Source organism: Saccostrea cucullata, unplaced genomic scaffold (genome assembly GCF_032062105.1).
Source record: "Saccostrea cucullata isolate Sc308-1 unplaced genomic scaffold, CSIRO_AGI_Scuc_v1 ctg199, whole genome shotgun sequence".
Classification (NCBI taxonomy): domain Eukaryota; kingdom Metazoa; phylum Mollusca; class Bivalvia; order Ostreida; family Ostreidae; genus Saccostrea; species Saccostrea cuccullata.
In genome coordinates this window covers 1-15,137 of record NW_026926084.1, presented here as the reverse complement: position 1 = coordinate 15,137, position 15,137 = coordinate 1, and the positions used below count along the sequence as shown (strand labels likewise).

Below are 15,137 nucleotides of genomic sequence, written 5' to 3'. Positions count from 1 at the left end.
TTTTGACCAAACTTGGTACAAAGCATCCTTAGGTGAAGGGGAATTTAAATTGTAAAAATGAAGGACCAAGTCCCCTCACAAGGGGAGATATTTAAGAAAAGACAAAATAGGGTGGGGTCATTAAAAATCTTCTTCTCAAGAACCACTGGGCCAATAAAGCTGAAGCTTATGTGGAAGCATCCTGGGGTAGTGTAGATTCTAAATTGTTCAAACCATGACCCTCGGGGATTGGGCGGGGTCACAATGGGGAATCAATGTTTTACATAGAAATATATAGGAAAAATCTTCTTCTCATGAACCACAGGGCCAGAAAAGCTGAAACTTATGTGGAAGCATCCTGGGGTAGTGTAGATTCTAAATTGTTCAAATCATGACCCCCGGGGGTAGGGCGGGGCCACAATGAGGAATCAATGTTTTACATAGAAATATATAGGAAAAATCTTTGAAAATCATCTTCTCATGAACCACTGGGCCAGAAAAGCTGAAACTTATGTGGAAGCATCCTGAGGTAGTGTAGATTTCAAATTGTTTAAATTATGATCATTGGGGTAGGGTGGGGTCACAATATGTATAACAAGGGGGAAATCTGGTAAAAAAAAAAAGAATGGTCAAAAATTCTCAGGTGAGCGATGTGGCCTATGGGCCTCTTGGTTTTTTTTTTTTTTTTTTTTTTTTTTTTTTTTTTAAATTTTTGTGAAAATAAACCTTTCTGTACTTAGTGTACTTAGTGCGAACTCATCTTTGCCAGTGTCAATGAATTGATGAATTATATATATAGACTAATCCACATCTAATTAAACCTTATAATACTCCGTAATCCTAACACAGAGATTAACAGATTTAACCTTTATAAAGTGAGTCAAGATAAACATGAAACGAAATACAAACTAAATAATATGACAATAATAAAGAATTTTAGGATCATCTTAACTAAATCTCAGGCGGTCTTTTTCCCCGAACAATGTGTCGAAGGAATTGTGCAGTTTAACATCGCTGAGAAGTTTGAAACTACGGGTAAGTCTCCTCCTCTTCCTACCTTAATTCCTCTCTCTAAGTAAGACACTTTTTCTGATGTACCCGTGCCTTGGTTCTAGGCATTTTCCTGGAGCTGACGGGCCTGTCTTATGTCATTGTTGAGGAAAAGCACAGTAAATCTAAAAAAGGGGTGGTCAGTCAGCACACATCATTGGAGAGGTACTGTCACATCAGGATAGACCTGGCCACTAAAGGTATGTCGGTGAAATTTTAGAATGAAAGTGAATGAATGACATGGATTGACCAAAAGAAAGTCATAACAAAAACAAGAGGCCCACTGGCCTTATACATTATGTAGGTCACCTGAGTATAGTGCAACAACTTTCAAACAATTAAATTTGGTTCGTGTTTTAAACCAAATGCCATGAAATTCGCAAGAACTACGTACTCTAACTCTTGATTCCCGCCTACATTTTGCACCCTTTAAATTCAATTTTAATGGCAATTTGGCCATTAAATCTTTGTTTAATACAAAGAACAGTTCTATGGTAATTGATTAATCATTTTAATTCCAGCGCTAGATAGTGAATTATCATTAATTTCAGCTCTCGAAAAAAGGGGGGTAGACGATATTTTCTAGTGAAATCGAACTTTCAAGAATCACCATATTTTGAAATAGTCTTAAATATGATAAAATGTATTTCAGATCTTTTCTTATGTTTTACGCAAATAATTTAATTTTGTTTGTATTCTCGCCTCTCATTGATTGATTTCCAAAAAGGAACGCAAAACATTTTGTATAATCTGGTTTGGTATGGGGACACACCCCCTTGACGACCAGCTTAATCATTATATCCATGCAATCCCCTCATTTCCAGTCCTCGGAATCCATTGGAAAATTTCAGATTTAATAAATTATAAGGAATGACTTTAATTCTTGGCCATATTATCGAGTATAATCTGGTTTGGGTCAGTTTACGCTTTTTTATAATCCGCTTCTTCCTTAAATAAATAAAACATATATAAATTATTAAAATACAATTATTTAGTTGTAAATAGCTTTAGAATTGGTGAAAAATCAGCATTTTTTCGTTTTTTGTCTATAAACATATGTCCCCCCCCCCCGTGAAACACAGAAAGCTTTGGCATAAATTTGTAAAATGACAGTCTATATTACCTGTATAAAGAAATTTTTGTTTCAAGGGGGGGGGGAAGATGTTTTAAAATATCCGTTTTCCATTGATTTCTATAGTGAAAAACTCAAATTTTACCATAATTATAGAATTATCTCTCTTTGGTATCCCAAAAAAGTAACGTTTTATGAAAATTCATATAAATATCTATAAAAATTTTGAAAATCATTCGAATATGTTAACTTTTGAGAATTGACTTAGAGGTAGGCGGGAGAACAATACTATCGTTCGTGGTTCTTCACAATTTTGAAAGAGGTACTATTGCTTATCATAATTATAGACTTAGCATGCTTACTCTACTTAATACCCAGAGGTAGATCAGAGTAACATTAAGAGAAAATGCACTTCCACTTTATAACCAGTTGTGCACCTCATCCCAAAGGAACCACTGATCCTGGGGCCACATATTTCAAAATTTTGCAAATTTTATCATAAAATGGTTGATTAATACAAAAGAGCAGATTTCAAAGCATTAATTTATTTTCAGACTTTGTACACCCCCCCTTCATCCCCGACCCAGGGAGGGGGGGGGGGGCATGAAAAATAACCATTTTGCTAGGTGCACCTTTCTTCATCATAAATATATACTAGTATTTGGATCATTGGCATAAAACCCAGGAGCAGTGGAAAGATTTTCAAAGAATTAATGTATTTTCACTATATAATCAATAGAGCCCCGGCCTAACACCAGAACCCATAACACTAGGGCCATAAAATTCACAATTTTGGAAGAGGCACTCTTGCTTATCATAACTGTATACTAAGTTTATTTATTACTCAGGAGAACAAAAGAAGATTTTAAAAGAATTAATGCATTTTCACTATATGATCAATAGAGCCCCACCCTAACATCAGAACCCCTGACCCTGGGGCAAAAAAATTCACAATTTTGGAAGAGGCACTCTTGCTTATCATAACTATTTTCACTATATGATCAATAGAGCCCTGCCCTGACACCAAAACCCCTGACCCTGGGGCCATAAAATTCACAATTTTGGAAGAGGCTCTCTTGATAAACATAACCATTTACTTACATGGTTTATTTAATACCCAGAAGCAGAGAAGAAGATTTTCAAAGAATTAATGCATTTTCACCATATGATCAATAGAGCCCCGCCCTAACACCAGAAGCCCTGACCCTGGGGCCATAAAATTCACAATTTTGAAAGAGGCGCTCTTGATCAACATAACTATTTACTTACATAGTTTATTTAATACCCAGAAGCAGAGAAGAAGATTTTCAAAGAATTAATGCATTTTCACTATATGATCAATATAGCCCCACCCTAACACCAGAACCCCTGACCCTTGGGCCATAACATTCACAATTTTGGATGAGGCACTCTTACTTATCATAACTATGTTCTTGGTTAGATTATTTAATACCCAGGAGAAGAGAAGAAGATTTTCAAAGAATAAATGCATTTTTACTATATAATCAATAGGGCCCACCCTAACATCAGAAGCCCTGACCCTGGGGCCAAAAAATTCACAATTTGGAAGAGGCACTCTTGCTCATTATAACTATGTACTTAGTTAGTTTATTTAATACCCAGAAGTAGAGAAGAAGATTGTCAAAGAATAAATGCATTTTCACTATATAAACAATAGAGTCCCGCCTAATACCAGAACCCCTGACCCTGGGGTCATAAGATTCACAATTTGGGAAGAGGCACTCTTGCTAATCATAACTATGTGCTTAGTTAGTTTATTTAATACCCAGGAGCAGAGAAGATTTTCAAAGAAATCATGCATTTTCACTATAATCTATATAGCCCCGCCCTAGCACTAGAACCCCTGACCCTGGGGCCATGAATTTCACAATTTAAGTAGAGGACTCAATGCTCATTACATTCATGCCAACAGTTTGCCTGCTTGATGTCCAGGAGTAAAGAAGAAGATTTTTAAAGATTGCAATTATTTTAGTGGTTTTGACCCCACCCTCAGGCCCCAGGGGGGAGGGGACCATAAAAGTCACAATTTTTGTTTCTCTTCACCCATAGATGCTGTATACCAAATTTGGTTGAAATTGGTTGAGTGGTTTCAGAGAAGAAGCTGAAAATGTTAAATGTTAACACACGACGCACGACACACGACGACGGACGAAAACGGATAGCAATAGGTCACCTGTGTTACTCAGGTGACTTAATAATCTTCATTTTGTAAGATTTGATTGAAAAAGTTTAATGTTAAACATTTTGCAACATAAATCTACCAGCATTAGTATGAAAATATAGACAGGTTAAGTACTATACTTTGTTACAATGTATAAGTAGAGCGTTAGAACCTGTCAAACTACTTGTACATGCATATATTTGCACTGATGAGCTGAAAACTCAAAATAAATAATGAACTGAGAAAAAGCTTTGCATGTATTTTTTTTTACTGGCGTTTAATTTATCATCTTTGCTAGCCAAGGGTAACGATCCGCTCTTCTATTCCTTTCCGAGGAAAAGAGGAGAGGAGTGCATCGTTTTTATAAAGCAGCAATAAATAAATGGAAATATCTTTAATAATTTATAAATATCATAATTCATTTGAGGTTCGCCCATTTAATTGAAAAGTCCATCAAGTTAATGTTTTCCATTCTATAAATAGTTGTTGGTTGACTTAACGTATCTTAATCATACATCATGCTCTCTTCAATTAAATATAACTGCTTTCTGCCATTTATGTTATCGTCAAATTATTATATATAAGCACAAAAAGGTTAACACAGTAATATCTTAGCATTTGAATTTCAAACTGAGGACGAATATTTAGCCAATCCTGAGACTGCAATTTCTCGCTCTTTGATACGTCATTGACTGATCTGTCAATTCAGAGTTTCAAGATGAGAAGTAATCTCCTTTTTGGGTCTTAAGGGGGCCGACTATAGTTTTATTGTGTGAAAACTACAATAGCGAAACTCTTCATTTTTATACCATATATAACTTACATTAACTTCAGTGTACATGCAAAGTTTGGGGGAAATCTACCGTCCAGGTATTTTTGAGGGACCGTCTCAAAATACAGGCACATTTACTATAGGATTATATAGGAAAATGCCAATTTTTAGCACTTTATAGCAAATTCTGCGAATACTACAATAGACATTTTGTTCAAACATAATATATGATGAGTAATACTATATTATACAATATATGTAAGAAACACAAAATTCTACCGCCTTGTTACCAGAGGGGGCATCTCAAAATGCAAAAAATTAGCAAATTTTACTATTTTTATAGATTATTACAAAATACGACGTACACATTGGATTCACATGAAAACAAAAGAAAAATATCGGAGATATTCTCAAATTTCTATGTTTTAAATTTCAAGAGCGTATGTTTGTTACTTTTTCTTTAGTAATATTTTTATTACCCCTTTCTTTAAGAGCTACAGATTATCATAACGTCAAAAACACACTGCAACGACGTCAACCTACCTATCAATTGCAAAATCGGTTAAATAATCAGTTATATCAAATTGTTATTACATTTTTATACCTATAATTTCTTAATTTTGTTTAATTTTAATAATTAAGAGAAAAAAAATTGCATTAAAACAGTATATACGCTTCATTTTACTATGATGCGCGAAATACTGCGCAATGGAAACTATAGTCGGCCCCCTTAAATTTGTAAAGTTCTTTTATTTATAGGTGGCACTGCTTTTCCGTTAACTACTGGAACTTATCAATTTCCGTTCTCAACGCAACTTCCAGATGAACTGCCCACGTCCTTTGAGGCTGACAATGGATGCACACGTTATTATTTACGGGCGTACATACTACGTGAATCGCAGAGCCAGCTGGAATGTCTTCTCCCTTTCACTGTCAACACGGTCTTCAACCTAAACGAATCACCCTACGCAATGGTAAGATATATAGACAGCGGGTGTTAGCTCTTCATCTGTTCAGTTGGTAAAGGTACCTTATAATTTATTTCTTTCAGAGAGGTATTTCCATCATATCCAACAATGTACGTAAAAACTCTAGGGAATAAAAGATATATATAGTAAAGTTTTGAAGATTTTCATCAATGAATGAGAACATTATGTTGCTCTTTTTAATTTGCACAGCTATGAGCTATACATGTAAACTCAATAATGAACATAATTTAGATAAGATAAAAAAAAAGTGTAAAGTTCTTTAGCCCAAGACCAAAAAGAAAAAAAGTTCCATATCATTGAAAGCAAGGTATCCTAGAAGTGGTCTCATAATGTATTCTCTTAGAGGTCCGATGAAGCCGAGGATGTACAGATGGTGGGCTGCTGCACTTCCGGTTCTGTTAAAGCGAGGCTGAAGCTTAGCAAGATCGGTTATGTTCCAGGGGAAATAATTCAGTTAGACGGAGAATGCGTAAACCAATCTAAGAAGTCACTTAAAAATACATTCCTGGAAATCATAATGGTAAGGTCGGGTTAATAGATACCGACGTTTCTAAATTTTTTAATCGATATGTCCCAGAGAACTCCGAAATAAAATGCGAAGTCTTCTCAATTTCATAATAAATATTTCCTAGTTAACTCAAAAGAAATACACTACAGAGTCTGCAACAATTGTTCCATATATTTGGATCTTTCACTGACTTTAAACAATAATGACCAACTAACTAAATTAAATGTCAAACAGGATGGCTTCTTTTTTTCGGCGTCACATTCCCTTTTTTATAGTAATATTCCAACATCTCCTGCAGATTGTATTTATATCTACACAAAGATCCTATAAGCAAGAGCAAGCTCCGAAAACAGTTTCTTAGACGAGGCAAGCTGCAGACAAATAAGTTAATGTTAGGGGATGCTTATAACCTCGTATAATGTCAGCTCTCTTCAAATTCTACCGTCGTTATAATGCCCTTGTTTGAGAATACAATTTTATCGTTGAATCGTATATTACAAGAACGTTATTGCTTTTACTCTTAATTTGACAACGGATTCCTCCTTATCAATACAAAAGACTAACAGCGGGTGTGACGGGTCAACAAGGGATGTTTTCTTCTCTTAGGCATCTGGTCACACCTCTGATGTATCGAGGGGTCTTTAAATTGCGTATTAGTTCACAATTTATTCCTTTAACTGGATTTATGAATTTGTTATCTTTACCTTTTTATATCTGAAATTTTCCCATTTCATTCAGACACTTTTAGTTAAAAGCCAACTTATCCTTTATTACACAGAATGTCACCCTAAAGGCGACTGACAAAGAGCACTCATTACAGAGAAGCATGAAGACCTGGCATCTGCAGGAGATCCAAGGAAACACAACTCTGTCCCTGGACAACATTCGGCTTGTGGTTCCGCCATTACCGCCATCAGGGTCCCGATTCTGCAACAACATCGATGTTCATTATTGTCTGCAAGTAATAACACCAAGCATAATACTCAATTTATTTGTTACGGAGTACGAGTTCAAAGAACAGGGTTCTGAAAAGAACAAGAAATACTTGTTAACATGTTAGTCTTTTTACAGCTAACAGCAGAAGTAACATCTGGGGTTCGATGTAAAGTGTCCGTAGGTCTCATTATTGGAAATGTGCCGTTAGAACTTGGCAACAGTCAATTTACAGAGCAGGAGGGCACAGATAATATTGGTTCCATCGAAACTCAACTGCCAGAAAATCTGAGAACCCTTATAAGGAAGAATTTATGTAAGTTTTGTTAGCATTAATTTTCAAAAAAATATATTTGAACAAAATAGAATTAATGTGAAAATTAAAATGCTGTCATATTTTTTTTCACAGGTGTTCCCGTCTTTCGAACTAGTAGCATATTTTCTGTAACTTTGGATCATCATTTCCCTTTGTCCGATGAAAATGTAAACAATCACCAATTGCCAGATAAATTACAATGCCCTGGAATTCAATGGCACCCGTCATATTTATACTTTGTTGAAAAAAACAAAAAGTGACTTGCATTTTATAACGTGATAATTCTACTGAACATGAATTTGTGGAATTTTCTGATGAACCATAGTCCCTTTTTTCACATCCTTGTCAGTTAGCAGTAAAGATGGTTACTTAAAAGCATTGAATCACGAAGTTGTTGGACCATTTTAATCAACTATACATGTAGTTACAGCATGTTTTTTAAGGATGTGTACGAGAGAAGAATATTATTGTATTGAACTAGTAGATGACCATTTGATGCCCTAGTAACGTTCATGTCAGATTGGTATAACTTTCTATCTACAATAAAGAGGTAAAAGAATTATTCACTGAAAGAAAAACCCAGTGAATTTAACTAGTGTGTTTCGTAAAGCGTTGGTCGTGATTAGTAAACTTTCAGTTTACTGGTTAAGATAGTGAATTGTGGAGCGGGGGTCGTATAGATACTTAGATACCTAGTGAAAGTTAGACATCAATTCTAAATTTACTAATCTTATCTAGTAAATATACCAATATCTGGTAAAACTACTATTAAGGTAGTGATTGTATGGACAGTGAATCTACTAGTTTTCTTCGTGACATTAACTAGTTATTTTTTTACAGTGTAAAAGTTTCCATTCCTTATAAGATATCTGGATAACAGCTAAATTGAAAGTATATGAACATTTGCAGAACTGTCATATTTTCTTAACAATTAAATGTAAGACATGTATAGATTACAGAATTTTCACCGATAAGACGATAATAGGCTTAAAAGTTAAACAGAGGGTATGGCTGAAACAATATTCACCCAAAAACCTACTGTCTTATTAAGTTACTGTTAATCTGCGACTGCACTCCGATTTATACATCTGTTTCCATAATCTGGTTCAACTAGAGTGTAAATCTGCAGAATTCTCTATCACTACATATACTTATGGAACTGTTTATATTCAGAGGATGTCCAAATATGAATGTAAACATTCAAAATTTTTGAGCTAAGAAAAATAAGAAGATAAAATTATTAATGAAGTTTTTATATTCTTTTGGAATAACTATCCCTGAGTAGCATTTGTTCGGCCTGAGGTCAACCATTTTTTGAGGACCTACAGCTTTTTTCATTACTTGGACTCAAAGTCTCCGAAGATGTCTTTTATTGAATCTGTTGGAGGGACATTCATTGTCTGGTTACGCAGTGACGTCATTCCCTACATTCTCTTCGGAACATGTGGTGTTGTCATCATTGTAAGTTGTTTGCTCAATATTTTCCTGATTTTCATGTTGAAGCGCCGGAAATTAATTCTCCTTCCCACCAATAGATACCTGTTACAGTTAATTATTGTGGACTTTTTGGCGTGTGGTTTTGTCCTCATTCCATCTTGTGTGACAGCTCTCGCCAAAAGCTGGATAATGTCCGAGCCCGTATGTTACGCCCATGCTGTAATGTCGACATGGCTGATGCTCGTGTCCTTTGGACTGGTGTGTTTTTGTTTGATAGAACGAACAGTTAAACAGAAGAATCCAAAACTTCACCACGCAGTGTTTGACTCCAACGTGGGTGTCAGCATAACGTCAGTTTTGATTTGGGCTGTAGACCTTGGAGTTGCCATTTTACCAGTGTTTGGAATATCTAAAATAGCATACGATGATTACCAAGCATCATGTGTCGTCTTTCATTCATCAAGTCTGATCTACGTCACAACTGTTTTCTCTATGACCTTCGTCTTGTCTTTGTTAATATTTCTTGTTACTTGTTGTCTTATTTTCAACCATCATCGCAATGAATTGAAAAAGAAGAAAAGCGATATGATTGAGCTTCTGAAACCCGACCGAGAGCAAAACAACACCGTGACGTCACCACCGATTACTAACAGAAGCGAGAATAGCACAGTATCAGCAACAGGTATCGTAGCGGCAATGGAAGACACCCCAAGAGATGTCAGTGCTAGGCGAGACACTCTGGCAGAAATGACAATGTCAGACCAGGAAACCGCTAACAACCGCAGTCGTTACTGGAGGAAGCTGCAGCAGTCCAAACGTCGTCAGAGTCGTCTACAGTCCGTAGTGAGTGCTGTTCAGAACTACGACCTGTTCTCGGATGATCACCAAGACGAAGATCACCACTTGGCTGTGACATACATGATGGTTTATTGCTTCCTGACCATCTGCTGGCTTCCTTTCCTTATTTTGGCCCTTGTTAACGGATTTGATGGTTCAATTTGGCGCGGCTGGTATTCTCTGACTATGATTTTTGCCGTACTAAGTTTTATTGCTAAACCAATCATATACATGGCTCACAACAGACATTTTCGGCAAAATTCAAAGATGGCGTTACCTGAATCAGTGACTAACAAAGTTGCGAGAATTCGAAATTCAATTTCCACTGCAGTAGATAAACTTGATAAAGCTGTCTTTGTGTCCCCTAAAGCAGATAAAAATATCGCAACAGCAATTGCGACCAACAAAGCGGCAAAAACTTGGATTAAGAAGGCACGAAAACCTGATAACACACCGATCATACAAGAAGAATGTGATGATAACAATGTAGTTACGTCTGAATCTGATAGAAGATCTGAGGAAACAAGGGAAGCTGAAGGGAAGGACTTCCATCCAAATAGTGCCGACATGTCTGAAGTTCCTATAATTAACCTTCCCCCCTTGAGCCATAAATAACATTGTACAATTAAACAGTGTATGATAATAATATTAATGTTTAATGTTTTGAGTCTTGAAAAAAATGTTATCAGAATATTAAACTTCAAGATTAAGTGAAGTTAACAAAGTGATATGAATTCATATTTTGCACAGATTAACCTAGAATCACACTTTCCATCATGCGAAACAAAGGGCGGTCAGCTAGCTAGCTCAATTTTGTGCATACCGATTAATATTGGAATTTGTGACTCGCCTTTTTACAATATCAGTCAGCAGAAGAAATAATCTGAAGTAAAGTATTGACGTGTTTACTTTCTTTAGATTTATGCATTCAACTGTTTATTCCATGCAATTCCGCATACGAAGTTTTGACTCTTTTCTGCGTTTCCATACTTCTGATTCGGCGTTCACTCCTTGAATGGAAGGTCGTAGAAACCAAGGTCTCATGTCACGGTAGGCGTTAGCCATATTTAGATCCCTTACTGCTCAATGGCTGCAAATGCCAAGTAAAGGTCAACACTTTTGAACCTTTTACCGGTTTATGGTGAAGTCTCTTTATGAGCTAGAATGGGACGTAAAACAGCTTACATACAAGCAATTAATTGTACTACTGGATCAGTGCATCTGCTATCTAGGAAAGGGTGGCAGTGCAAAATTTCACGAGTAAGCATTTGCATATAATCCTGAGAATCTTCTTTTGAATTGGGTTGATAACTGCTTTGAAGGGAAAAAAAAGTGTGTATTTTAACATGATACTTGATTTTGAAAATGTTTACTAATCTCTTGAAAAGAAAAAAATCGTAGAAAGGCAGGTAACATCTAACTCAGTGAATTTCAAAGTTTCCCTTCTTGCCTTAATTCTTTATCCCATAAGAGGACTGCCCCCCCCCACCCCCCGTATATCCCACAAAAGGACTAGTACAATTAGTTTAAAAATCATTAAAAAAACCCATTCAGCAATCGTTGTTGGGAACTAAGATCAAAGATAGAAAAAGGACATACATTTTCAAGATTTAAAACAATTAAAATGGAATTTTTACGTTTTAAAGAATATGTCTCCACGAAAAGGATGCATGTTTTGCATGAAGGAACATGAATTTTATTCAATTATTCGTGGAGTGCTTGGTTGTTGGGTAACCGTTGACATCTTGTTCTAGTCAAATATCAAGTAGTCAAGTATGCAAAAGATGTGTCAGACTCTGTAGTTTTTATTAATTACACAAAATTTTATTAACATAAAGTGAATGGGATTGGGCAGCAGGCAAAGCCTATTTAAGCCCTCTTTGGACTCTGAAGTTTCTTTTATTTCAAATCGCTTGGATATCGAGTCGAGTCGACATTTGAATGAAATTAAATATATGAAGATAATGAAGAGTATCTAAGTTCAAAAGTCCATAAAACATTACAAAATGGATGGAGAGCAAACACGGACCTCCAATACATCAGAAGTGGGATCAGGTGCAATGAGGAGGAGTGAACCCCCCCCCCCCCCCCACCACCACCACCACCACCGGTCATACCCCGCCGTGTGCTCCTTGTCATGATCGAGAAATATAATCGAAAAATCTGTCGACAAATCGGTGTGTAAATAATGACCTAAAAATTAGTATGGGTAACGTAAATCAGCATATTTGACTTGATGGTAGTTAGGACTTGCTGACATTATCATACCGTATCGACCATAGAGCTTACGAAATGATAACTTTGTAAACGACACTTGATATGTCGATATAATCTTTGAGTGATGGTATAATATTATCTCTGAATGATGGTACGATATATAGTCATTGTAAGGTTTACGTCAGTGGCGGATTTAAGGGGGGGGGCGCACCCGGCGCGCGCCCCCCTAAAATTGTCAAAGTTAGCATAAAACATAGTTTTTTCGAGAAAATGTTTAAAATGTCTTCTCGGTGGACCTCATTTTTACCCTACAAAACCTCTAGAATCCATGAGCTTCCGGGGGCTTCGTCCCCTGGGCCCCCACCAGGGCTTTGCCCTGGACCCACTGGGGGCCTCAAGGCGGCCCCAGACCCCCTGCCTAAATCTGGCGCCCTCCCTAACTTCAATTCCTGGATCCGCCCCTGTACGTTCACTAACAACAAAAGTTGATGGAATCTTGTTGGCTGATATACCGGATATTCTTCACGTTTATTAACCAATCAGATTGTACCATCGCCTATGGGGATACATCTTCGCTAGCCAAGGGTTTTCGGTCCGCAACTCTCCCCATAAACCCTTGGCCGATATGCATTGTAAAACGCCGGACAATTTTCATTGGAGAGTTGTAGCCGACCGTGGACCAATGAAAGAACTGTTTTCAATTTACGGCCTAGATTTTTTGAGAAGTTTTCGAGGAAATTCTAATGCATGTGTAAACCCGTTTTCGTTCCTATGAACACACCACGTCTGTCCGTTAGAGCATTGGAAAGAATTTAATTTTTGTATTCCAAATGTTGTTTCAATGGAAGTCGCCATATTGTGTAATAATTTTCTACCGAAACATACTTAAAAGCAATCATTTCATTGGCTGTTTGCTACAACCAGAATTATCGTTCTTTCAGGAGATTTACAGATGGCGCTATGTGTGACCGGCGTTTTATAGTGCATATCGGCCAAGGGTTTATGGGGAGCGTTGCGGACCGAAAACCCTTGGCTAGCGAAGATGATGGGGATAATGATTTTTATTCAATTTAAAAATATTTATATGCTTGACTGATATTTTTTGTGATGGGCAATAGCTGCCACTAACTCTACCGTAACAAGCAATGAACAATCTGTACGGATGATTGCACGTCTAGGCTAATTTCAAGATTCTTCTGTTATACGAGTAATTAAGTTAACCAACATAAGACAATTCGTTGATTTTTAGATATAAGTTTACCTATCCCTTGTAGATCACTCAGACTTTGGGATGAGCGAGAGGATATTTGTTATCCTGTCTGATTGGACAGGGTGGTTTCTTATTGTACTCTCAGAATTTTAAAACCTTATTCAGAATTTTCACCTCAATGGAATTTGCGTCTGAAGGTTGATAAAATTTTCCATCTAATTCGTTCTTGTAAGTAAACTGAAGGGAAGTAACGGTGAGGATACGGAGAAAACATTATAGAGACATAAAGATTGCATCTCTTACTTGTAAAGGCATTTGACTCCGGTGAAATCAAAGAATTATCGAATGGCCGAATTATATTTCTTAATTTGTACATTGGCAACAATAAAATTGTATTTTTAGAAAATATTTGCATCATTTAAGATTATTTTGACTGATGAATTGGGTTAACAAGAGCAACTTCATTTTAATTTTTTTAAAAATATTTTTTATGTTCTTGTTTAAATCCATTCATAACTAAATCAAGCCATATGATTTAGAAACTAAAGGCTTTATTCCAAAACATTGAAAAAATGACATTCCACGCTTGAATCAAAAATGTTTGGCATTAAAAATTACATTGTGTTAAGGTTTATGTATTTATCTTAATTATTTTCAATATAAGGTACCAGGCCTTCACTCAAGTTCATTATTATTGAACAGAAATCATAGCAGTCTACATGGTATTTAGGTGGAGAAATGCATAAAAAAGATTTCTTAATTTTATATTAAATATAATTTATCTTGACCAATTTAAATAATAAATACTCTAGCACAAAATAAGAGCTACACATATTTTGTAAATAGTATATGTAGAGTTCTTATAAGATAGGTGACTATCATTGTACTAAAATGGTAATTTCTTGCAGTGAGATCTTTTTAAGTTTGAATTCGGACAAAAAATAAGAATTCTTATTTTTAAAATATGAGTGAAACATTTCATTTAAATAAACTTCAGATTCTTAAAAGGTAGTCATGCTGGAGGTATATAATGCTTCGGTGACAAGATGAATTAATGATTGTTTATCGAGGGAAAACATTCACCCAGGAAAGACCTGAGAGCGATCTGATTGGTTAATATGTTTAAAATTAAGTTATACATCAGGAATCTTTGGAGACAACAATCTTGATAACGTCATACTTTACTTTAAAAATAAGATAACGCAGTTAAATGTTTTTACTTCCAACTTTGCGAGAATTTTAAAACAAAACTCAGTATATATTTAGAAACCATTAAGAGCATAAAATCAAACGTTTGTATATTTTGCATGCTGTTTGATATCTAATATGAATTACATCATGTTATTTAACGAATTCAACATTTTAAAACTCTTGAAATGCGCACGAGGCTATATAGAATATAAAAATGTGTTAAAAATTTTACAGATAGGGAAAAATCAAATTACTTTTTTTCCCTGTGACGTGACAATTTCTGATCTTCTTTTTTAAAAGGGAGGAGGGACATTACATTTTTGGAGGGGCTATTTTAGCTGTAGCCTTTTTTGATTTAAATGTTTCATGGACATCCTGTTATCTTACCTCAAAATTTCCCTTATTTATTTTATCATGGAATATTATAGTTCTTTCTTTAATGAA

General features: G+C 35.7%; 2 protein-coding genes across 2 annotated transcripts; both read left to right on the top strand.

The window, feature by feature from the left end:
• Positions 1 to 896: 896 nt before the first annotated feature.
• On the top strand, positions 897 to 8,147 carry LOC134270701 (arrestin domain-containing protein 17-like). Its single transcript, XM_062752949.1, has 7 exons — positions 897 to 1,014; positions 1,095 to 1,229; positions 5,815 to 6,029; positions 6,388 to 6,564; positions 7,331 to 7,513; positions 7,624 to 7,801; positions 7,895 to 8,147. Exons 1-7 carry the CDS (start codon positions 897 to 899, stop codon positions 8,059 to 8,061), a joined length of 1,173 nt encoding a protein of 390 aa, XP_062608933.1. The 3' UTR covers positions 8,062 to 8,147.
• Positions 8,148 to 9,163: 1,016 nt separating this feature from the next.
• On the top strand, positions 9,164 to 10,690 carry LOC134270700 (uncharacterized). The gene has a single exon (XM_062752948.1). The coding sequence runs from the start codon at positions 9,164 to 9,166 to the stop codon at positions 10,688 to 10,690; it is 1,527 nt and encodes a 508-aa protein (XP_062608932.1).
• Positions 10,691 to 15,137: the final 4,447 nt, after the last annotated feature.

Excerpts from the sequence above, each read along its gene's own strand:
- LOC134270701 (XM_062752949.1), top strand. The coding sequence starts at position 897 with ATGACAATAATAAAGAATTTTAGGATCATCTTAACTAAATCTCAGGCG. Across the intron at positions 7,514-7,623 it reads ATGTTCATTATTGTCTGCAA|CTAACAGCAGAAGTAACATC; the intron begins GTAATAACACCA and ends GTCTTTTTACAG. Across the intron at positions 7,802-7,894 it reads CCTTATAAGGAAGAATTTAT|GTGTTCCCGTCTTTCGAACT; the intron begins GTAAGTTTTGTT and ends TTTTTTTCACAG.
- LOC134270700 (XM_062752948.1), top strand. The coding sequence starts at position 9,164 with ATGTCTTTTATTGAATCTGTTGGAGGGACATTCATTGTCTGGTTACGC.